The sequence below is a fragment of the Sciurus carolinensis genome, chromosome 11 (genome assembly GCF_902686445.1).
Source record: "Sciurus carolinensis chromosome 11, mSciCar1.2, whole genome shotgun sequence".
NCBI classification, from domain to species: Eukaryota; Metazoa; Chordata; class Mammalia; order Rodentia; family Sciuridae; genus Sciurus; species Sciurus carolinensis.
The window spans coordinates 73,116,918-73,140,674 of NC_062223.1; the positions used below are offsets into that span (position 1 = coordinate 73,116,918).

Consider the following 23,757-nt stretch of genomic DNA (forward strand, 5'->3'; position numbering starts at 1 on the left):
GTGAATATATGTCCACACTTTTCAGTCAATAGACATGGTAAGTACAGAAAGGAGGGGCCCTCACCTTGCCATGTGAATCAGTTTTCTCAAGTGATTGAGTGGACTCTGGTAATCTATGTTCTATTATCCTAAATATCCCTATTCCTTAAATTTTCAATCTCATATAATGCTCCTGTCTCTTTCTACTTTGTTCTATTTTCTTTAAATATTTGAAATAATATTTATTTTATGATGTTTCTTTTGTATTGGGACCTTATTATTATTATGTCATACCTTTAATGCCTGAATCTAAAACAGCACCTAGGATAGTTTAATTCCTAAATGAAATTGCAAGAATCTAATTTGGATAGTTAGGCAGATTATAAAATAAATAAATAAATAAAAAACAAGAATTCATGGGGAGCCTGCCAATTGTTTAACCTAAAAATAAGTTATGTGCCTATCTAGAGTCTTTTCTTCAACTTGTGTTTGTCTTCAACACCAGTTATTACAGGTATGTTACAGGCCTCATTATTCAGAATGCAAAACAGGAAGTCATCCAGAACTAATTTCCAGTCCTAGGTTCTCCACTTTAAGTTAAAGTGAAAAAGTTATAGGCTTGAATTTTAAATGATTAAATTTCTTAGTCTGGTAAAACCTCTCTGTCAGCGATTAAAGGTTGAGATACTTTAAAATGGTACATGTGAAAAAGCGTGATAAAGTTCTTCAAGTGAAATAGAGGTGTGAAGAATGATGCCTGTACTTTTTTATCGGCAGATGGAAAAGTGACACAATTCCTTGTGGGCTTACTCAAAGGGAGAGGAACACAGGATTACATATCTTAGGATCCTTGAGAGGAAAGGTGATAGGACCAAGAGAAAATGGAGAAAAACCACCACCACCAAAACACCCACTAAACTCTAAATATATGATTATCTGATCCTTAAATTTGAGTTGTCCTTGTTGTTGTTCTGTAATGCTCTGCATTTGTGAAAAAAATCCAGAAATATCTATTCTTTGTTTATGATTAGGAGAAAGGAGAAAAAGTGTTCAAAATGAGTTGTCTTTCACTGTGTTCTCCAAATATAAAGTGCATAATGGGTTAAATATAGGGAGGGGGACTAAAGTTCAACGAGAGAATGAAGGGAAGACAAAAGTTCTACACGCAGACTATTGTATAGCTCTGGAAATTAGTTTAAATTGGTTTAAACCTTGGCTTCTGGGCAAGAAAATGCAATTTTCTCTTTTTTAAAAATATTCTTATTGATACAATGATGAATAGTTATAGATTAGCATTAAGATATTTATTTAATACCTAGGAGTTAAGAGTCATTCTATTTAACTGGTCCATATGAACATAGTCACTTAGAGAATGAATCATATTTGGATGAAAGTCTTTTGCCATTCCTTGACATTTTAAATTGCAAATGTGTTTATGTTGTATTTGCTGACATAGGCTGGCATGGTAAGGGGACTTGCTTTATTGAATGTTGCAATAACCAAAAGAAGATGCCTCTGAAAAAGTTTCATATCATATTCAGTGATTTGGAGAAGTGCCTGTTGCAAGGTTTGAAAAGAAACTGGATAGGAATAGAGAACACCTGGATTCTAGTCCTGAATCTAACACAATAAACGATGGAAACTAGAGTTCATCTCCCAATATGGGTAATGAAATATTGAAACCAATGAAACCAGTGCTGCCTTAGTCCCTTTTAAGACCCACATGTTATACCTGGATTTTAGAGTAAATGTTGTTATATGGCTACTTAGCCAGGATTAATAATTAGTAATATTATAATTACATATAAGATTCCCTGTACTATTTCTAATATTTCATCTTTTTTTAAAGGACTCTTCTTCTTGAGCTAGAGAAAATACTTGGATAAATAATAAGACTAGATAAACATGTTGGGAGCTTTCATAAGATCATTGTGTGCAAAAGGTGTGAACCAGCAAACCATTTGGTTCTAGGGTCAGTGACAGCCCTTCACCTGGAGTTCTGCTGCTCTGGGTCACCATGTCACACTTCAACCACACTAGCACCTCTTTCTTCCTGACAGGCCTCCCAGGCCTGGAGGCTATGCACATCTGGCTCTCCATCCCTCTGTGGGCCATGTATGTGGCCTCTCTTGCAGGGAACAGCCTGATCCTGTGGGTGGTGAGGTGGGAACCCGCCCTTCACCAGCCCATGTACTGCTTTCTGTCCATGCTGGCAGTAACGGACCTGGGCCTATCAGCCTCCACACTGCCCACCATGCTCCCCCTCTACACACTGGGTCTCAGGGAGGTGGCAGTGGACTTGTGCTTGGCCCAGCTCTTCTTCATCCACACCTTCTCTGTTATGGAGTCCTCTGTGCTGCTGACTATGGCCTTTGACCGTTTTGTGGCCATCAGCAAACCCTTGCACTATGGTACTATCCTCACAAGCCCCCGGATTGCCAGCTTGGGGTTGGCTGTTCTGGTGCGCAGTGTGGGCCTCCACATCCCAGCCCCCATCATGCTGAAGAAACTGCCTTACTGCCAGAACCGTCTGCTCTCCCATTCCTACTGCCTGCACCCTGACGTCATGAAGCTGGCCTGTGCTGACACCCACATCAATAGTGCCTATGGCCTCTTTGTTGTTCTCTCTACGCTGGGTGTGGACTCGGTGCTCATTATTCTCTCCTATGGACTAATTCTCCAGACAGTGCTGTCCATTGCCTCCAAGGCTGAGCGCTTGAAAGCCCTCAACACCTGTGTCTCCCACATCTGCTCTGTTCTGCTCTTCTACACACCTATGATCGGCCTGTCCATGATCCACCGATTTGGGAAGCGGGCTTCCCCCTGCAGCCGCGGGGTGCTCTCCTATCTCCACTTTCTTATACCGCCAGTGCTCAATCCAGTCGTTTATACCATCAAGACCCAGCAGATCCGACTGAGGATGCTGCGCATCTTCTGGTCATGTGGAGCTGGCATCAGAGATATCAGGGGTCATTAAATCTTTGGCAGAAAGAGAAAATAAAGGTGAGACATTAGTCGTGCTATTGATTAGTGAGCCACTGAACACAGTGAATCCCTGAGAAGAATGAAAGAAAGAGGCACCATCTGTCTTCATGTGTCTTCCACCAGGAATCTCATCATGGAAAGAAATGATCCACATTCTACTTTATTTCGTTTTTCACTAAAAAATGTTGAATCGAGCATGTATTATGTTCAATATGCTATTTTACTTACTGTGCTTGTGTTGTGGGGTGAGGCAGGTGTGTATAGGATTGGGGATTGAAACCACAACCTTGTTTATGTCAGGTAAGTGCTCTACCACTGAGTTATATCTCGTCTCAATATACTATATGATCTGAAATAAAAAATATACTCTAAGATAATCTCTATTTTGAAGGAAATGTACATATTGTTTAAGACTCATGAAGGGAACAATTCTAAATGGAAAAGATACTAAAATCAGTTTAGGAGTTTTACAAATATAGAAGTAGATAATGCTTGGTTTTAAAATTTAGGAGAAAGACTTTTTGGCAAAAGGAATAATGTTTAGATTTGTAATTCACTGATATTAGAAGCACTGGTAAAATTTTCCATCAAGATAGAGTGCTTGTGCCAGGCGAGGTGGCACATGCCTATAATCCCAGTGGCTAGGGAGGGTGAGGCAGGAGGATTACAAGTTCAAAGCCAAACTCAGCAACAGAGAGGTGCTAAGCAACTCAGTGAGAGACCCTGTCTCTAAGTAAAATACAAAATAGGACTGGAGATGTGGCTTAGTGGCCGAAGGTCCCTGAGTTCAGTTCTAGGTACTCACCCCCCAAAATAAAGTGCTCATGATGTCAGTTATTGTTTCTCTCATGTTTACTTTTGCATCCTCTCACCTGAATATGTGTATATTTTAGTTATCTGGTTCCATTATTGGATGGAAGATTGAGTGGACGAATGTGTTACTCATTTTAGAAAGACTCTTGGCAAGGGTAAAGTGCTCATGAGGCAATTAACAGGTCCAGCTCTGTGCCAGTCCCAAGGCCTATATGAGGACTTCTCAGTTTCACTTCTAGTGCATTCCAAGATTCTACTGATTTTATTTTCTCTTTCTCAAAAGAAATTTTGAAGACAGTATCATCCAGTTCTTAAACTGCTACTTTATTTGGTAATAGTTGTCCAACAGTTTTTTAATCCCAAGAATGGAAAGAATTCCAAGCATAATTTTAAAAATATCATCAGCCTTAGACACAACTAGTTGCTCAACTGTAAATGAAAGATGACATTAAGATAAAATGTCATTTTATAAAAAATAAATGAAATTTCATTTATAAAAAATAAATGAAATTTATTATAGTAGCTTTCATACTGAATGCAGTAGCTCTTTCTTTAAAAATACTTCATAACATTTTTACTCTTCAGCTCCTCATTATATTACACTATGAGGGAAGCAGAAGGGATACAAAGTACGATTGAAGCAGAAGATGACAGATAGTACCAGAAAACAAATTTTGAAAACCATAATTTTGAAAGTCAGCACAGTAAAAGAAATAATTAACCAAACAAGGGTTCTACAGTCTTATACTGTTTGCTTTACCAGGAAGCACACTACAGTAATTAAGTATTATAATTGGAGTTGATACTGATGAAACAAAATCTTAATGAAAAGTCAAATACATCATGTATTATTCAAGTAACATATTGAAGAGTTATCTTTATTAATGCATATTAGGAAGAAAAACGTTCTGTTAATTAAAAAAATAAGCCTTTCCCCTATATGTGGTACCCATGCTAATAGTACTAATTCACTGCAGAATCATTACATTAAGTTGTTGACTATGCCTATACCACAATCTACCCTAATTAGAATCTATCCTAATTAGAATTTGTTTTTAATTTTTATTTTTTATTCAAATACAAAAAGGTACATATTTATGGGGTGCAATGTGATGTTTTGATTCATGTATATACAGCATAATTGTTAAATCAGGGTAATTGGCATGTTCATTACCTAAACATTTATAATTTTTTTTGATGAAAGCATTCCACATCTTTTCTAACTATTTTGAAATATACATGCATTACTGTTAACTCTATTTACCCTACTGGTAAACAGAACACTGGAACTTATTCCTTCTAGCTAACTGTAACACTATACCCATTGACCAATTTCTCTTGCTCTTCTTTCTCCCCTCTAATATTCCAGGCTCTGGTGACCTTTAGTCCGCTGTTGATTTCTATAACATGTTGGTAATGAGCTTAGACTTTTACTAATTTCATTTTTTTTTAACAGTGTTGGGGATTGAACCCAGGGCCTTGTGCTTCACAAGCAAGCGCTCTACAAACTGAGCCATATCCCCAGCCCTACTAATTTCAATGAGTAGGTAGATGATGGCATTTTACTGGCACTGAAATGAAGACGGATAAAAAGATGATGAATTCAATTCTATATCCACTTAATGTAGAATACCTGCAGGTAATTAAACAATTATATACAACTCAACTAATATATAGTTTTGTTTCACTCATTAATTTTGGAAAATTCCAGAACATTATTACTTTGTGTAGTTGTTCTCTTTTTCTTCTTCTGATATTCAAATTACCTATGTTACACCATATTATATTGTCACATGGTTCTTTAATGCTCCCTGTCTTCCATTCTTTTCTTTCTTTGAATTTCAGTTTGGGTTAGGGTTAGGGTTAGGGTTAGTGGTTTGGCAAAAGAACTCATTAAAGGCATACTTCATTTATATTGCTGTGGTTTTTCATTTTTAGAATTTTCTGTGAATTTTCCTTAGACTTACTGTCTTTCTGCTTATAATACTCATGTTTTTTCATCTTTACAGTTTCCATTTGAGCCCTTAACACACTACTCATATTTGAATTTCCTGTTTAATAGTTGCATCATCTGTGATATATGTTTCCATTTATGAAGAATTGCTCTTTATCTTTTGATCATGTTTTTCCTTTCTTCTTCACATCCTTCATAATCAGTTACTGTTGTTGTTGAAAACCAGGCACATTTTCTCAGGTAATAGAAAGTAGGTAAACATGCCACTAGTATGAGAATTTATACTAATCTGACTAGAAGTGGGGCTGTGTTTAATGTTTGCAGCAGCTATAGATATTAGAAACTGAAAATACTTCTATTGTCCTTGATTTTCACCCCCCTCTTGACTTTGGGTTTCCCTGTATACTACTCCTCAGAGAAAATCTGAATTATGCAACTCCTTTAGTTATAATATATCATTACTGTAATGGAGCCCTGTGGTTGAGTGGTGAGGTACAGTGTATGGGGAAGGGAATCACACAATAATAATCTAATTACATCTTAGTGAGTCTGAAATTTTCTGGTGCTGTGCCTTAAATATGTGAAAATCACAAGGATTTCTACAGGCTATTGCTTTTTCCTCTAGGAGACCCTTTCCTTCCCTAACTGCAGTATTTCTAATCTATATCTTTGAATCAAAACCTTTTGACTTAATTTTCCCCCTAAGGTGAGACAAAAACTCTTTGGAGGTGGAGTGGGCAGAAGATTCCATTCCTTCAGCTGGGATAATGTTCTGACAAAGTCATTTCTCTTGAAAAGTTGCATTGTGTAATGCAGAGAAGCTTCTGGGTATAATTTGCAATGATTACCCTTCTCTTTCTTTGCCAGAGCAAGTAGGGGACCTTCTTGGTTTCTTACCTATTGCCTATCTGTGTTGAAGGACAGATAGAGATATTTGTGCATGACCTAGGGATAAGATCTACTACTTTGGAATTTTTGTAGCAAGCAATAGAAATTTGGTTCAAACTAAATGAAGTATTAGAAAACTGTATTAATTATAAAATGGTAAACCATAAAAACCAAGAGCTACAGTATAGCCTGACTTCCTGTCTAATGAGATGCTTGACCAGGAAAGAAATCAGAAAACAAGATTACCCATCTGCAAACACACACACACACACACACAATTTCCAGATATGTAGACAGAACTGAATGCTAACTGTCATAAAGAATTCCTTTCACACTAGAGGAAATCTGCTTTGAGCAACTGTGCTTGTACATGAGGCATACTGACTCCCAGGGTAATAGAATCTTTCAGGTGGAATTAATTCACAGAAGATAATCAAAACCCATTTACTTTTTCTCTGACCGATTCAAGGCTGGCCAAACAGGTACTGCCTATAAAGTGCATTTTCTCTTCCTGTGATGCTACTTTTTAATAGCTCTTTTAAGACCTGAATCTGACATAACTTTCCTATGTATGTGTATGAATATGCCACAGTGAATCTCAATATCCTGTACATCCACAAAACTGAGATCCTGAATAGAAAGAGATATATTCCATGTTTGTATAAATATATAAAAATATATTCTACTGTCATGTATAACTAAAAAGAACAATGAAAAGAGACCTATCTACCACTGAACAAAGTCCTTCTAGATAATTAGCTATGGCCCCTACTTTTAAAATGTGGTGGAGAATTCTGTTCACTCCTCACCTCTGCTATAGGTAACAAATGGATCATACTTAGCTTTAGACAAACTAATAGAGATATTTGTTTAAAAATATTTAATTATATATTTCACAAAATATATGTCCTGAGTAATTTCTAGGAATCATTTTACCATACAACAATTTGCTTCTGATCCTTAGATTTCTTTTAACAAAAATAAAAGGTTGTTTATAAACAAATATCATGAGTTCCCACCAAGTACTGATAAATGTAAGATATACTAAAATAATGAAAAGAGATTCCATGTATTGGTTTACATCAAATCCTTGTTTTGTGATTGTCATATCACCATGTTTGGACAATAAAAGTGAGTTTGCTGATTCTGCCACCTCAAGTACCTTCCCTTTGTATCTTGACACGAGAAGTCTCTGAGGAGATCATTTATTCATTAGAAACAGCCTAAACAGCTTTTATAAGTGTAACAAATTGTGCAAGGTTGAAAAATGGTATGTGAAGTCCAAGCTATATAGCATTTAAGGCAGCCTCCGCCTCAGTCTAAGGCCCGAACAACTCCCTTGCTTATTTTATTTCTCATACTTCCTTCATCTTTTAGTAAATTACTGAAAATTCATAATGGGATAAAAGAAGCTGTTCAGCTTCTCAACGCAACAGAAGCTACCCTGAAATAGAGATTATCTGAACATCAACTTAATTGTCTTCTGAATGTATTACCATGAATAAAATTATGGCTTTGGTCATTATGACCTCTCTCTCAGTGATTCTGTGAAGAACAAATTTGATGATTCTGTTACGTATTTGTGCCTGAAATAATTTGTATATTTGCCACCATCATCTCAGGTTTTATACTGAGAAGGAGTTTTCCTATGTTATCTAAGGACTCTTGATTGCAAGCCTTCTCTCTTGTTTCTTTTTGTCATTATTTTTTTTTTCAGCTTTATGGAGGTATAATTGAAAAAACATTGTATGCATTCAAGAGGTACAAAGTGCTGATTTGATAAATCCTAATCTCTCAATCTCAGAAAATGGAGATGATCTGAGGAATATGTAAAAGGTGATTATAAAGTACTAAAAAGTGAAATACAAATCCAAAGGTTTACACCTATCCGTCACAACCTTCAAAAGAGTGACAGGATCCACAATATTTTGGGGAAAAGATTTGAAGAGTAGAGCATATATCTCAAAACAAATAAGTTGAAAGTTGAAATGAAAACTAAATTCTACTTTCATACCACCCTGAACATGCCCAATCTCATCTGGCATGAAAATTAAAGTTAAATAGAAACTAAAATCTGAATGTTTTTAATAAATTTCTTCAAAATTCAATTGTCCTTACTAGCTCTTATTACTTAAACATTTCCTTATTATAAATTTTTTCAGAAAGCTCCTGGTTTGTTTTGTGTTCAGAAGGTGTTGGGAAATACTTTAAAGTAGGGAAAAGTATTTTTTCACATGGTGAAAAGCTCAGTGGTTGCCAGCAGAGAGGGCATTGTGTTCAAGGAAGAGAAAGTTTGGAAGTCAGGAATTCTCTTCCAAAACTGTAGTATTCTCTGAGGTTTACATAAAATCTGATTTGTGACCAATTTTTGTCAGGTGGTTACTAGACTGTCATCAATACAATGTTGAGGAATATCAGAAAGTCTATAGCTTCATTCTAATCCCAACACTTTTGCATTTATACTTGTACTTTTCTATCTATGAATCAGTACACATGCATATATTCACTCAGAAATTTAAAATAAAACATAGAAGTAGAAAAATAGACTTTTTGAAGTATATTTACTTTTTGCAGTTTTATTTGCTAAAAATTTAAAAATATGCATGCACATTTTAACATTAGAATAAATTTCTATTAGTATTTGGCATCAGGGCTGTCTGTATAAATTTCATATTTACTATAGTGTTGAAATACATATTTATTGTGTAACATCCTGAAATTGTGAGACTAAAACAGGAATCTAAGAGATATTAATTGAGCTCCCAACTCTAACATAAATTACTAGTTAAAGGGGCAGAGACTTCATTTTTAGGATGAAAACAATGAAAAGTTAGAGTCAATGCTGACCCTGCCCCTCTCTAGGCCTGTGGTTCAAACTTCATCATTTTAAGGGGGAATTGCCTATGTTTAATTATAAAACAGATCCTTTTCATCCTGATGACTCTCCAACTAAGAGGTATGCTTATAAAACAGTGAGCTTCCTAGAATACAAGAGGCCCATATAGACTTGGTTTGGTCATAGACTGATATGCAGTCTTTGGGAAATTGGGTTTAAGCAAATTTTATTACTTGACTGAAAATTAAAAGTGAAATTACTTTGGTAGATTAAAATAAAAATTAAGCAAAAATTATGCTCAACTGCTCTTGTCCCGTGGTTTACATATTCTCTTGAAGGGGATTATTTTGAGGTATATATGTTGAAAGTTTACAAAACTACTCTTTTGGGTCTCTATACTTTTGGTAGGAGGATTGCACATATTGAATACCTTCTGTGATGGTTAATCTGTATTGTCAGCTTGATTGGATTAAGAAATGCTTTAGATTAAGAGTCTCTGGGTTGTCAATGAGGGTGTTTCCAGGGATGATTGGCATAACTGATGGGAGCTGCATCCCAAATGTAGGTGGCACAGTCCAGTAGGTCGGGAGCCTGCACGGAATAAAAAGATGGAAGATTCGAGGAAGCAGATGCAGAAGTAAGATGGATCTTCTTGAGCAGGTGCTTTGATTACTGCTTAATCACTCAAGAACTTTGAACTCAAACTCCATCATTCTTCCAAAGTGCTCCCTGACCACACACCCTCCAGGGGTGTCCAAGCATTCTATCCTGAACTGGTCTGCAACATTGTTCTTTCTTGTAAAGCACCCATTTCTTGGAGTAAATAGTTACTGGCTCCTCTGTCTCTCCAGCCTACAGACAGCTGTTGTGGGACTTCCCAGCTTCTGATCCTATAAGCAATATAATAAATTCCCTTTTAGTGTACATATATGTGTATGCATGTTCTCCATCATGTTGCTTCTGTTCTTCTAGAGAATCCTAACTAATATACCTTCTATAATCCTGGAGCTAACTTACATGCACATAAATATGAGTCAAATGTAATAAAATCAGAAGAAAACAGAGTATGAAAGTATTAATGAATTAATGGATTATCACAGGAGTGACTTTGTTATAAGAGCAAGCTCTCTGTTTTGTCTCACAATGTGATGCCCTCCACCATGTAATGATGCTGCATGAAGACCTCTCCAGAGGCTGAGCAGATGCTGGTGCCATGCTCTTGGAAATCTCTTCACAGAGAACTGTAAGCCAAATAAACCTCTGTTCTTTATAAATTACCCATTCTATGGTGTTTAGTTATAGAAACAGAAAATGGACTAATACAATGGATGAGAATAGGAAAACGTAAGAAATATGTCCCACTTCTTCTCTACCTTCAGTGAAGTATCAAGCGTGGCTGTATCTTCTCCATGGTTCTATCCTTCATGGTTCTAAACTTGCCCTTTGTGACTCTAATTCCCATTCTTCAGTTTGAATTTTAGCCTCTAAAAACACATTTTTTTGTTGTTGTTGTTGTTCCACTAGGTTTAGATGTTTGTTTGGTCATTGTTCATTTCTGGGCTGTCATATCTTCTTATTTTTGGTTCTTCCTACCTCAGTTTTCAAATGGTCTCAAATGATTTGGTTCTTGCTTGTAGAATGAATCCTTTAAAAAGACCCTCAAAATGGAAATTTGAGTTTGAGCTGCTAATTCCTCTGTAATGCATTCCCTGTGCTAACTTTCATCAGTTGAACTAAATGGTTTGGATTCTGTTTCCTTCATTACATTCTAGCTAGTGCTGTTAACCTCAATTCTTATGTAGGCAATAATTGCCTTTTTTTCTCTACAATTATTGATTTATTCAACAAGAAAACATTTTTGATTGCTTTCTCTGTGCCAGATAACATAAGATATATGTGTATGATAAGGAGAGACAAATAAGAAACACATACACATGTGCAAATGCATATTTACAGAAAACAGAGAGGAAGTGCAGAGGAAGTTTATTGAACTCTTCCAAGGAACTGATACATCAACTGAGTCAATGGATAATCAGGTTGCAAATTCTTTCTAGAATGTTAATAATTTTGAGGCAATAAGTAGTATAAGGTTTCACATACATTTTCAACCTAGTCAGTGTGATATTCTCATTAGGCTTCTTTTGCAATCAAAATTTTACTTTAGAAAAAAGATAACTATAACCTATCTCAAGCTTTGGTGTTTTATCCCCATTATTTTCTTACACAGTGTATTTCAAGATAAAATATACTTTCCAAGATTTACACTAAGATTGCAGCCACATCAACTCACTTTGAAAGTTTTTTTGTCATCTTCATTAATAATTAAAAATCTGGAATCATTGTCTTCCTGAATTATATAAATATGTGTTGGTCAACATCTACCTTACATGACATTACTACACATACCTTGAAAACTTGAAATGTTTCTGTTTCTGTGTCTTTTTTAGTGAGATCGGTTATATAACCCTCCTTTATACAATGAAACAGAATGAACAGAGCAGGTTAAAAAACTTTAAGAACAAGCAAAATGCTTGCTCATCTACTCTAGTTAATATAATAAGGAGATAAACATGACTATATGTTAACATGATACTATATAATCCTAACCCTGATGGACTTAATATATAAGTGATGTGGATGAAGATTTGAAAGTGAAGAGATGAAGACTGTGAGTAATAGCATAAGAATCAGATCTTTTTATCTTACAGAGAGATAGAAAATAGCCAAAGGAGTTTTATACACCATAGGGAACCACTCTCAGTAACAAGGACTTGGAAGACATGATTCTCATGGGTAAACCACAAAAGAATTCAGATGCAGACTGGAAAACACACACAAACACATGCACACACACATGCACACATACACACAAATAAATACTTGTTCCCAGACATAATTTTAGAAACGTTCCCTTTATGCTTCTGTTCCTGAAGTACTGACATATTATCTATGGTGGGAAACCAGGTATCTCTTTCATTCCTAACTGAAATACAACAAAAGGGGAGGTTTTAAATGGTCATTTTATAACTAAATTAATTTTAATAAGTCCACATAAAAATTGCACATATTTATGAGGTACCACTTGATGTTTTTATACATATATACATTGTATAATGTATAAATCAGGTCAAACATAATCTTACCAAGCATTTATCTTTTATCTAGGTTGAAAACTTTCAAAATACTTCTAGCTCTTAAAAATATGCTGCACTTTATTGTTATCTGTAGTCATCCTACTGTACATTAACACACCAAAAATTCTTACTACAAAAAAAATCATCTAACTGTAACTTAGTACCATTGATAAACCTCTCCCCATCCTTCCCTAATCCTATCAGCCTCCAGTAAGACCATTCTACTCTCAGCTTGTAGGAGATCAATATTTTTGAGATTCTACATTTTATTGAGATCATGCAATAGTTGTCTTCCCGTGCCTGGCTTAATTCCCTTAGTACGATGAGCTCCAATTCCATTCATGTTATCACAAAGGATAGACTTTCATTTTTTTAAAATGGCCAAGTGGCATTACATTGTGTATATGTAGCAAAAAAAAAAATTAAAAAATAGAAAAATGGTAATTCTTTTATCCCTAGATGTTGTTTCTACTCCATTGTTTAAAAAACTAGACCAACATCTGTGGAATGCTACCTTGTTTTGAAGTCTCTAGTCCACTACCCCATTCTAAAGTTACACTTTTTTCTCACTCACTGAATTTCTAAACCAAGCAGTGAAAGTGTTACTTGCCCAAAATAGATAATAAATGCATATGGAATGGTGTGCTATTCTTACTGGAAAAATTTTTTGAACTCTAATTGATGAAATTTTTACCTCTCAAATTTCTCTTAATTATTTCTAAGGCAGCAATCATGAACTCAAGAAATCTGGTATTTAAATAAGAAAGAATAAGCTAAGAAACATGTGGTACTTTCCAAACAATATTTCTTGAAGATTCTACATATAAAGCAGTGTTTTAAATTCTTGATATGAATTACCTAGTCTAATCTTCACAGCACTCCTATGATGCAGACATTATACTGATATTGTCTAACATTTGTTGGCTTAAAATCTAATCCTGAAGAGGTTAGGTGATTTTCCCAATTTCATGCAGCCATTGAGACCAAGCAGAACCTTTACTTTTCATTTTCATGTAATGAAATGATTAGTCAAGGAAATCAGTACCCCATGTGTCAAAACTGATTAGCTGCACATGAGTTTTTCCACTAAATCACTGACTTGCTGCCTAACAGCTGTTGCTGAGGAAATTTATTTCATTTCTTTAAGCCTGATATCTGGCCTGAAAAAGAAGGGTAAACTGCAGTTTTACATAAATTTCATTGAGATGATCTTATAAAATGTTATACTTCTAAGTGCATGGTATTATTCTTTTTGGTTTAGATTGCCTATTATAAATTATAGCTTTTCTGAACAAGAACATTATTGTGAATAATGTAATGATCCCATGCTATCAATTCACCAAAATGCAACTAAAATTATCTTATTAAAATGTGAATATGATCATGCCATTGACAATTCCCAAACACACATGCTCACATATATACACTCAAAATTAGTACTCTTACCTGTATTTCATTATTTGGGTATTAAATTAAAAATTTCTTAAAATTTCTCACCTCCCCAGTCCTATTTCATGTTATCTTTCAAACCAAACCTTTACTAACACATGGAATCTCTTCTGAAAATTAGTATAGGACTTGATATTTTTCCTCACTTTTTGCTTAATGGCTTAAGCTGTTCTCACTTGTGGTATATTCCTTTCTTTCTACACAACCCTGTATGAACACTTTCTTTTCACCCTTAGGATTTCAGTTTAAACATTACCTCACAGAGAGTTTCCTTAGTATATGGTATTATATGTGATGTTTTATTATTGATCAACTATTCATCCACTTGATATTTTATCTACAGAGGACAGTGTCCAGAGTGGGCAGTTTCACAGGTACATAATCATTTAAAAACATATTTATGATAAAAGAGATTTATATAGTTAACCAAATAGATATGTGTAACAGGAGACTTGAAAAGATTATTCACTCAGCTCTACATCATTACAATATTTTTCAAAAATTCAGAGAGCAGAAACAATTTAGCCAACATCACATAACTTATGTCAGAGGCAGGAATAGAACATGTATTTCCTGATACTCAATTTTCATATACGGTCAACACTTATAAGATACATCAAGGAAAAAAATATAGAAAAAGTGAAACCAGTAATTTATCCTATATGACCCTGGGATGATATTGGTTGAGAATAATTTAATTAATCAGAGGAATGGGCCTGTGCTTCTCTCTGCTAGAATTAGGATCCTGTGTGTATGGCCTTTACATTCTTTGTTTCTGTCATTCAATTTCCTTCAGAGAAATTTCAAGTATTTTTCATATCTGGATTAAAAGTCTAGTATGGGTAAATTAAGTTAAATAGTTGATATGAGTTCCATATTATGATCCTCATATAGTAGGTTGCTAGTTTACCTTTATGCTTCTCTTTGACTATGGTTTTAGAAAGGTGAAGGCAATTCATGTAGTAACTTGCATGAGTGCTTAACATTGAATCATGAAGTACGGATAGTGGTCATGATACCCTAATCCATGCTTTCTTATCCTAAGGAGAAAAGACTATTGACTTCAGTATTCCAATAGGACATCATGATCTTTTCCAACGTCACTACCTACAGACCCTTCCTTCTGACTGGTTTCCCTGGCCTGGAGGACTCTCATCTGGTGATTTCCACCCTGTTCTGTGCCCTCTACCTAGTTGCCCTTATGGGTAACAGTACCATCTTAGTGATTATCCGGGTGGAAGAGTCACTTCATGCACCCATGTACCTTTTACTTTCCACACTGGCTGCCACTGACCTGGGACTCTGTGCTGCCACTCTTCCCACCCTGCTTAAGCTTTTTTGGTTTAATGTTCGTGAAATAGACTTCTATGCCTGCTTGATCCAGATGTTCTTCATTCACGTTTTCTCCCTAATGGAGTCAGGCATCCTGCTTACCATGGCTTTTGATCGTTATGTGGCCATCTCCAACCCACTCAGGTACACTACTATTTTGACTAATGCAACCATTGTCAAGATAGTTGTGGGGCTTTTGCTAAGAGCTGTGGCTGCTGTCTTCCCAGTACCATTTTTCATTAAGCGACTGAGGTTTTGCAAGGCCAATGTGCTTTCACACTCCTACTGCCTGCACCCAGATATCATCAAGCTATCCTGCTCTGACCACCACATTAATAGTGTTTATGGCCTCATCATGATCCTCCTCACTTTTGGAGTGGACTCTGTATTCATTCTTCTGTCCTATTTGAAGATTTTAGTTACTGTATTAAGCATTGCCTCCCAGGTAGAACAATCCAAGGCCCTCAACACTTGTGTCTCCCACATTTGTGCAGTACTGCTCGTCTATGTCCCTATGCTGGGGGTGTCTATCATCCATCGTTTTGGGAAACATGTTCCACCACTTGTGCACATTATTATGGGTTATGTATACCTGTTGGTCCCTCCTGTTCTCAATCCTGTGGTATACTGCATTAAAACAAGGGAGATACGCACTCGTATTCAGAGTCATCTCCTGAAATGGTAGCAGAGAAGACTTTAGGGTCATTTATAGATTTCTAGAATAATTCCTCTTAAATTGCTTTATAACTTGAGCAAAGAAAAAGCATTCCATTGAGAAAATTTTTTTTACGTCCACAGTCCTTAGGTACATGGTTTATTTCTTGCTATTCTGGAAATGTTGAAAGTTTGAAAAAAATATTTTGATTGCAAATAATAAATGTACATAGTTATAGTTATGAGGTACAATATGATGTTTTGATGCATGTACATATTGTGTAATGATAAAATCAGGGAATTCGGTATGTCTATTAAGCTGCACGTTTATCATTTGTTTTTGGTAAGATCATTCAAACTTGTCTTTCAGCTATTTTAATAGAATACAAAATTGTTTTTATTTTAAATTATATTTTTTTGTTCTAAAAAGTTGTACATGATAGTAGAATCTATTTTGATGTATTTATGCAAGCATGGAGTATTTCTTATTCTAATTGGCAATCCAGACTTATACACAATGTTGAGATTCACTGTGGTGTATTTATATGAAAGTTATGTCAGATTCATTCCAGTGTCTTTCTTTTGGGTATTATCATCTTACCATGCGATGGAATACCAGATCTTCTTCCTATAATTGTATTCATTGATCTTTTTCTCCCCCATCCCCCACCTTTTCCAGCCAATAACAATAGTACCTTATAACACTTCAAGTAGCTCACCTAAAATAGATAATTAAAAATGGTATTGAAGCTGGGCACTGAAATGCACGCTTGTAATCCCAGTGGCTCAGGAGGCTGAGGAAGGTGGCTCACAAGTTCAAAGCCAGCCTCAGCAACTTAGCGAGCCCCTGAGCAACTCAGTAAGACCCTGTCTCTAAATAAAATACAAAAAAGGACTGGGGATGTAGCTCAGTGGTTAAGTGCCCCTGAGTTCAGTACCCGACCTCAAGTCGTATTGATAATAGGTGAGTACTTCATAATCACATAGTCAGATAATGCCTTGATATGCATGGAAATCCGTGGATGTACTAGAAGTTTGTAATGCAAAACACAGGCTTCCATTGTAGGATGTGTTGTAATGTGACTTCATACTAAGTTTGCATTCTACAAATGCTGCTTCTGGGATTTTTTTTTCAAGTATTAATCCTTGAAATTGTTTTTTATTTTCTTAGGTTTCATTTGTTGTGATTGAACTATTTTATATGTTTATTTACCATCTGTACATGTTTCTTGATTAGATGTTTGGGTATTTTATCCATATTTTAATTGGGTTGTTTGCTATTTTATATGAGTTTTAAGAATTCTATGTAAATTTTGTACTGGAGTCCTTCATCACATTGTCTTTTACAAACATTTTTCTCTCAGTCTGTGGTTTCTCTTTTCATACATTTGGCAATATCTTTTGCAGAGGAGAAAATTTTATTTTTAATGAAATCCAACTCCTCAATTATTTCCTTTGTGGATGATGCTTTTAGTATTTTATCTGAAAAGACATCACCATAACCAAGTTGACAAGTTTCTTCTATATTTTATTTTTTAATTTAGGTTTATGATCTCTTTCAAGGTAATTTGGGAGCAGTGTGTAAGGCCAATACCTAGAGTCCTAAAATTATTTTCCTAACCAGCCTTATGCCAGAACACTAACACACCCTGAGACTGGACAGAATTTGTTAAAGAATGTCAAATACCTATGGAAAATGGCAATGATATGATACGTGGTGGTGCTTTGTCTAGATTTGTTAAATTTGCTATTTTTGCATAGTGAAGTAGGTCCCTTGAACCCTTTCCATCTTGTTTACCCCAAATTAGCCAGATTCAAGAGCTACAGATTAAAGAAAATATTACATTCCTGCTTCTGATGTTCATTCCAGTTTTTTTTTCTCTGAAAATCTTGTGAATTTAGTTAAGCAAAGAGAATTGAAAATAATACTCAAGATTGATATTTATTTTTTATTTTTTTTAATTTTTACAGACCATGATTTGATTCATTATACACAAATGGTGTATAACTTTTTGTTTCTACGATTGTGCACCTTGTAGATTCATACCATTTGTGTAATCATACCCGCACATAGGATAATGATGTCTGTCTCATTCCACCATCTTTCATACTCCCGACCCCTCCACCCTCTCATTTCCCTCTATGTAAAGTTCCTAAATTCTTCTCCTTCCCCACCGCCCCCCCCCCACTTCCATTAGGTATCATCATCCACTTGTCAGGGAAAACATTTGGCCTTTGGTTTTTTGGGATTGGCTTATTTCACGTAGCATGGTATTCACAAATTCCATTCACTTATCTGCAAATATCATAATATTATTCTTCTTTATGGCTGAATAATATTCCATTGTGTATATATACCACAGTTTCTTTATCCATTCATCACTTGAAGGGCATCTAGGTTGGTTCCACAATCTAGCTATTGTGAATTGCGCTGCTATAAACATTGATGTGACTGTGTTACTGTAGTATGCTGAGTTTAAGTCCTTTGGGTCTAAACTGAGGAGTGGGATAACTGGGTCAAAAGGTGAGTCCATTCTGAGTTTTCTGAGGATTCTCCACACTCCTTATGGATTCAAACTAAAAATCTTTTCTCAGCAAAGGATGCAATCAATAATGTGAAAAGAGCCTACAGAGTGGGAGATAATCTTTCCCACACACACTTCAGATAGAGCACTAATCTCCAAAATTTATAAAGAACTTATAAAACTTTACACCAAAAATACAAAGAACCCAATCAACAAATGGACCAAGGAACTAGACAGGCACTTTACAGAAGAAGATATATAGGAGATTAATAAACATATGAAAAAGTTTTCATTATCTGTAGTAATTAGAGAAATGCAAATTAAAACAACTCTAAGATTTCATCTTACTCCAATCAGAAAGGCTATTATCAAGAACACAAGCAATAATAGATGTTGGCGTGGATGTGGGGAAAAAGGCACACTTACACATTGATATTTGGATAAGTTGAATAAAACAATTTTAAAAGCAGTGACTAGTAGGTGAAATATGTATATATATCTTGTCCTCATCACAGGGTCAAACAAAGTAACATTTTAAAGAAGAGAGTATGTGTAGTTCTATGATACAGGATACTCCCTTTAATAAAAGATTATTAGATTCAGGGAAATGGCCATCTCAGCCAAGTTCCTATATTGCCTTTTAAAAAATGTGTCCTCAAGTATTTGGGGCAACAATGAAACTGTTGCAACACTAATCAGGAAAATGCTCTTATTATTGATCTATTATGGATTTTACCTGAACATTCATTTTTCAGATTGCCCTCCACTCCCTAATTCAATGCAAGCAGAGGAGTATACCTAATTGGATAATTGCTGTATCACTGTAATCTACTTCAAATTGAGATTGTCAAAATTCATAAATAAATGAGTGAATGATAAGAACAAATAGTCCACGTACAATTAATTAATAAAATAGAAATGGTGGGCAGGTGTTGGCTAATTTTTGCTATTAATTGTAAATAAACTAAGATATATGCTAAACAAACATGTACAATAATTCCACAGATATTAGTGATGAAATTCAAAGATTTCTAATTCCTTAATATTTGATAAAGGAAGCAAATATTATTTTAAAATTTTATAAAAAGTGTTTCCTTATGTTGGTAACAATTTTTCTATATTGCATTTTTATGCATACAACTCTTGCAAATCCTATGTTAAGGTGAAACAAGATGTAAGAAACACTTGTAATAATATAGCACTATAAGTTCAGTGAGAGGCATATAATTTAGGGCTTTATTTAAACAAATGCATTGATGGATTTGCTTATTAAAAGTAGAATTTTAACAAAGTTAATGAAATGTAGTTATGATTTTTGAAACTGAGGTCATATCATTTGAGGAATTAATAATACTGAGCAGATCTCCCTCTTAGTTTTAAATTATCAAAAGGTATTTAGTCTGATAAAGGATTTCATCTTTCATTGGCAGAATTACCATCAGTTAAAAATGCACTAAGATGGGCAGTAATTCAATTTACAGTGTAGATGGTCACAGATAACAAAATTCCACATTAAATACTAACAGTTGTGCTCCAGATGATGCATTTCTTTTATGGATAGGTATGCTATCCTGTCATGCTTCTAGTCAATGGCACCAACTCCCATCTTCCCCACCTTCCCCAACAATGGTGTTCCTGGACTAGAGGCTGTGCACATCTGGATTACTGGACACTTCTGTGCCTGTTTCTCATTACCTTAGTGGCTGACATCACCATGGAGACGATTATCTGGCAGAAACAGACTCTGTATGATTATGTGCCTCTTCCTCCTGTACTAGCTATCTCTGATTTGAGACCTTCCCTCTTTTCTTCCCCACCCTTTAGAGCATCTTCTGCCTGAATTCTCCAAATGTTCTTTATTCACACCTTCCAGGACTTCGAGTCAGCCATCATTCTGACAATGGCCTTTGACTTCTATGTGGCCATCTCTCACCCACTGCATTATTCCTCCATCCTTACCAATAGCATCATTGCCAGGATAGGTTTGGCTATTGTTGTGCGAACCTTGACTGTGCAAGTGCCTCTCCCCGTGCTCTTGAGGAGGCTGTGCTTCTGTCGCTCCAACATACTTTCTCACTCCTACTGCCTACATCCTGACATCATAAAGCTCTCCTACTCTGATACTAGGACCAATAGCATCTTTGGACTCTTTGTGGTGCTCTCTACTATGGGACTCGATTTTCTCCTCATTCTCCTTTCTTATGTGTTGATTCTCAACACTGTGCTGTGCATTTCATCTCATGGTGGCCCCCTCAAGGCTCTCAGCACCTGCATCTCCCACCTGTGTGCTGTGATCCTCTTCTTCACACCCATGATCTGCCTGTCCATGCTGCACCGCTTTGGCCCAAGCCTTCCATCACACGTCTATGTGACCATGGCCAACATGCACTTCCTCATTTCCCCCTGTGATGAACCCCATTGTGTATGTGGTGAAAACCAGGCAGATGCAGGATAAAATTCTGAGATTTTCATCACAAAAGAACTTGGAGATTCGAAGTTCCCTTTATAAACTCTTTTTATATGGATAGTATAGAATTACATTAAATCAATACCTGGTAATTCTACAAGGGCAGATAGGTAGGAAGATCTTAGTATGTATTTTTGTCAGACATGTCTTTTTTGTTTTGTTTTGTTTTGTTTACAGATAGAATTATTCTACAATTTAGTTATGGAATTTTAAACTTTTAATATTTTGAATTTTTTATTTGTTCTTTTTATATACATGACAGTAGAGAGTGTATTTTAATATATTATGCATACATGGAGTATAACTTATTCTAATTAGCATCCCAGTCTTGTGTTTGTACATCATTATTGAGAATCTTGGAAGCAACTGAAGGATAAACAGTACATTAATTTTCTTAACACTACAAAAAAAACATTTAACACTGGTGTTTAACTATGATCGCCCACCGCCCGCAGGGACAATCACAATGCATACGCTCTTCTTGATCACAGGAGCCAAAAAAAGCTTTATTCCACAAGTCTCAGACTTATATTGAAAACATCAGCCTATCAGAGAGTAGACTACCAGGAAAGTCAGCCTATCAAGAAACAGTCTCCAGGCAGATACCAGGATTGCCTCATGTACAACAGCCAACCAGAGTTACTTCCTAAAACTTGTATATGAATGCAGCTATGTCTGGCAAGCTGCCAGGCGCCATCTTAGAGATCAGGTCATGGTGCGGCTCTGGGGCCCTCAGAGCCCGCCCCTGACATCTCCCCCTTATTCTTTAAATAAAAAAAAATGACTTGGGACCATGCCTGTCTTAGGTTGTCCATGGCAAATTACATCCTTACCCGTCATTGGAATTCTGACCTCCAGGCGTCAGAACCCTGTCTTAGGTTGGTATGCATTTCCACGGATCTTACCCATCTTTGACTACTGGTCCAGCATGCTTAACCATACTTGGGGGGATGTGCCTGTCTCAACGGCTGTCAAAGCCTGTACCATAGCCTGTCGATGACGTTGGGCATCTTGGCAAGCTCTGACTTGGCTGCGTATAACATAGGCTATCCCTAAGCAGATAATAATCAGAACAGCTACTGTTCCAGCCCACTGTTTTGTCAATCCCAGGGCTTTAGATACCAATGCAACTTGAACCCTGGTGGCATTGACTCTGAGTATTTCAGCTCGTAGCTGACTGGTTAAATTATCAAACGTAGATGACCAATTGCCAGTAAGGTAGACAGAAAGATTTTTAGATAACATAACCACAGAGCTAAGGTTATTATAAGCAATAGGGGTGACACACACTGCTCTTAAAGGATAAACACATCCCAGTCCCAAAAGTTCTTGCAAGATATCCACTTGTTCTTGTAGTAAGTCCACTCTTTGATTTACAAGGAGTATGCCTGCTGTTAGATGTTGGTTTGGGGTCTCTTTAGTCTGTAAGGCTGCAGCTGTATTTTCAGCCAAGTGATTGTTGTTGCTGTCTGTATGGTTGTGCCAATGCTGCTGCTGCAGTTGCGGCTGCCGCTGCAGAGACTGCTACCGTGGCGACCATGGCCGCTGTGATGCCAAAATCTCTCCTGTTTCTTGATAGTAACACTGGCAATTCTGCATCTGTAACAGAGACTGGGACTGGTAGGAAGGTAGGAACACACATTAAGACTGCCAGCGGGAACCTAGAAGCATGCCAACATTGAGAGAGATAGCATAAATCTGAAGTACAATTGAGAGAAGCAGTTGTTTTGTTAGTTAGCAGAAACGTAAAAGAGGGAAACACACAAAGTGGAGTAGGTGGAAAGGTACATAAGTTGAACTGTTCCTCCTAAGAGACTAAAAAGAGGTTGTAAGTTAGTTCAAGGGGGGAAAGGCTACTTGTTGGTAGCGTTGGCACTGGTCGAGTTAGTCGCTCAGGAACCCAGATAGGCAATGTTTTATCCTGTGGAAACACACAAACCGAGCCACGGCTCCAGTAAAGCACCGGGTCCGGGCCGTTCATTGTCCTGTAAGAACATCCTTCCATTTTACCGTCGCTCTATCATGTTGTTTATGATTGCCATATCTCTCAGCGGCAGAGTGACCCTCATTATCCAGAGTTAAAAAATTTAAAATAAAGAGGCAAAGAGAAAGTTTATCTTTAGGGGAACTGAAGGTCTCCCCTATTCCCTCTTTTTGTTTATAAAGAGTATTTTTGAGGGTGAGATGTGCACGTTCAACAATACCTTGTCCTTGTGGGTTATAAGGTATACCTGTGGTTAGAGTTATTTCAAATTTAGTGAGAAATTGGTTCTTACCAAATTTAGTTTTTAAAGAAAAATTTAGACTCTATAACATAGTACAATACTGTAACTGTTGCTTAACCATAATTGTATAAACCCCTATTTTTAAGACTAATTGTTCTAAAGAATAAAACTTAATAGACACAAAGTTAAGAGTAAATTAGTGTTTCTAAGAAATCCTTGTTATTTTACCGTGTCATTTTACTCATAGAATAAACTTTGGTTTATATTAGAACATTAGTATTTCACCTTAGGAAAAACCTTAAATAGCTTTAACTGTGCCACATACATACAACCAACTTAGTTACATGCAAACTTATTGAAATTTGCCCTTTACTTACATAGACTTTCTTAGCACTTACTTAGACCCTCATTTATTTCATCACACAAGCACTTTCTTACCCAGAAACATTTCCTTTTCCCTTTTACTAAATATATTTCCATACTTAGAACCTTTTATTTTCTCTTTCCTGTTGACCC

At 36.1% G+C, this 23,757-nt stretch overlaps 2 protein-coding genes and 1 pseudogene across 2 annotated transcripts; all 3 read left to right on the top strand.

Annotated features, from left to right (window-relative positions):
- The first annotated feature begins 1,996 nt into the window (after positions 1–1,996).
- Positions 1,997–2,956, top strand: LOC124959568 (olfactory receptor 51G2-like). Its single transcript, XM_047517977.1, has one exon. It carries the CDS (start codon positions 1,997–1,999, stop codon positions 2,954–2,956), a length of 960 nt encoding a protein of 319 aa, XP_047373933.1.
- Positions 2,957–15,122: 12,166 nt separating this feature from the next.
- LOC124959569 (olfactory receptor 51I2-like) lies at positions 15,123–16,055 on the top strand. Its single transcript, XM_047517978.1, has one exon. It carries the CDS (start codon positions 15,123–15,125, stop codon positions 16,053–16,055), a length of 933 nt encoding a protein of 310 aa, XP_047373934.1.
- Positions 16,056–20,125: 4,070 nt separating this feature from the next.
- LOC124959571 (olfactory receptor 51L1-like) lies at positions 20,126–21,077 on the top strand (annotated as a pseudogene).
- Positions 21,078–23,757: the final 2,680 nt, after the last annotated feature.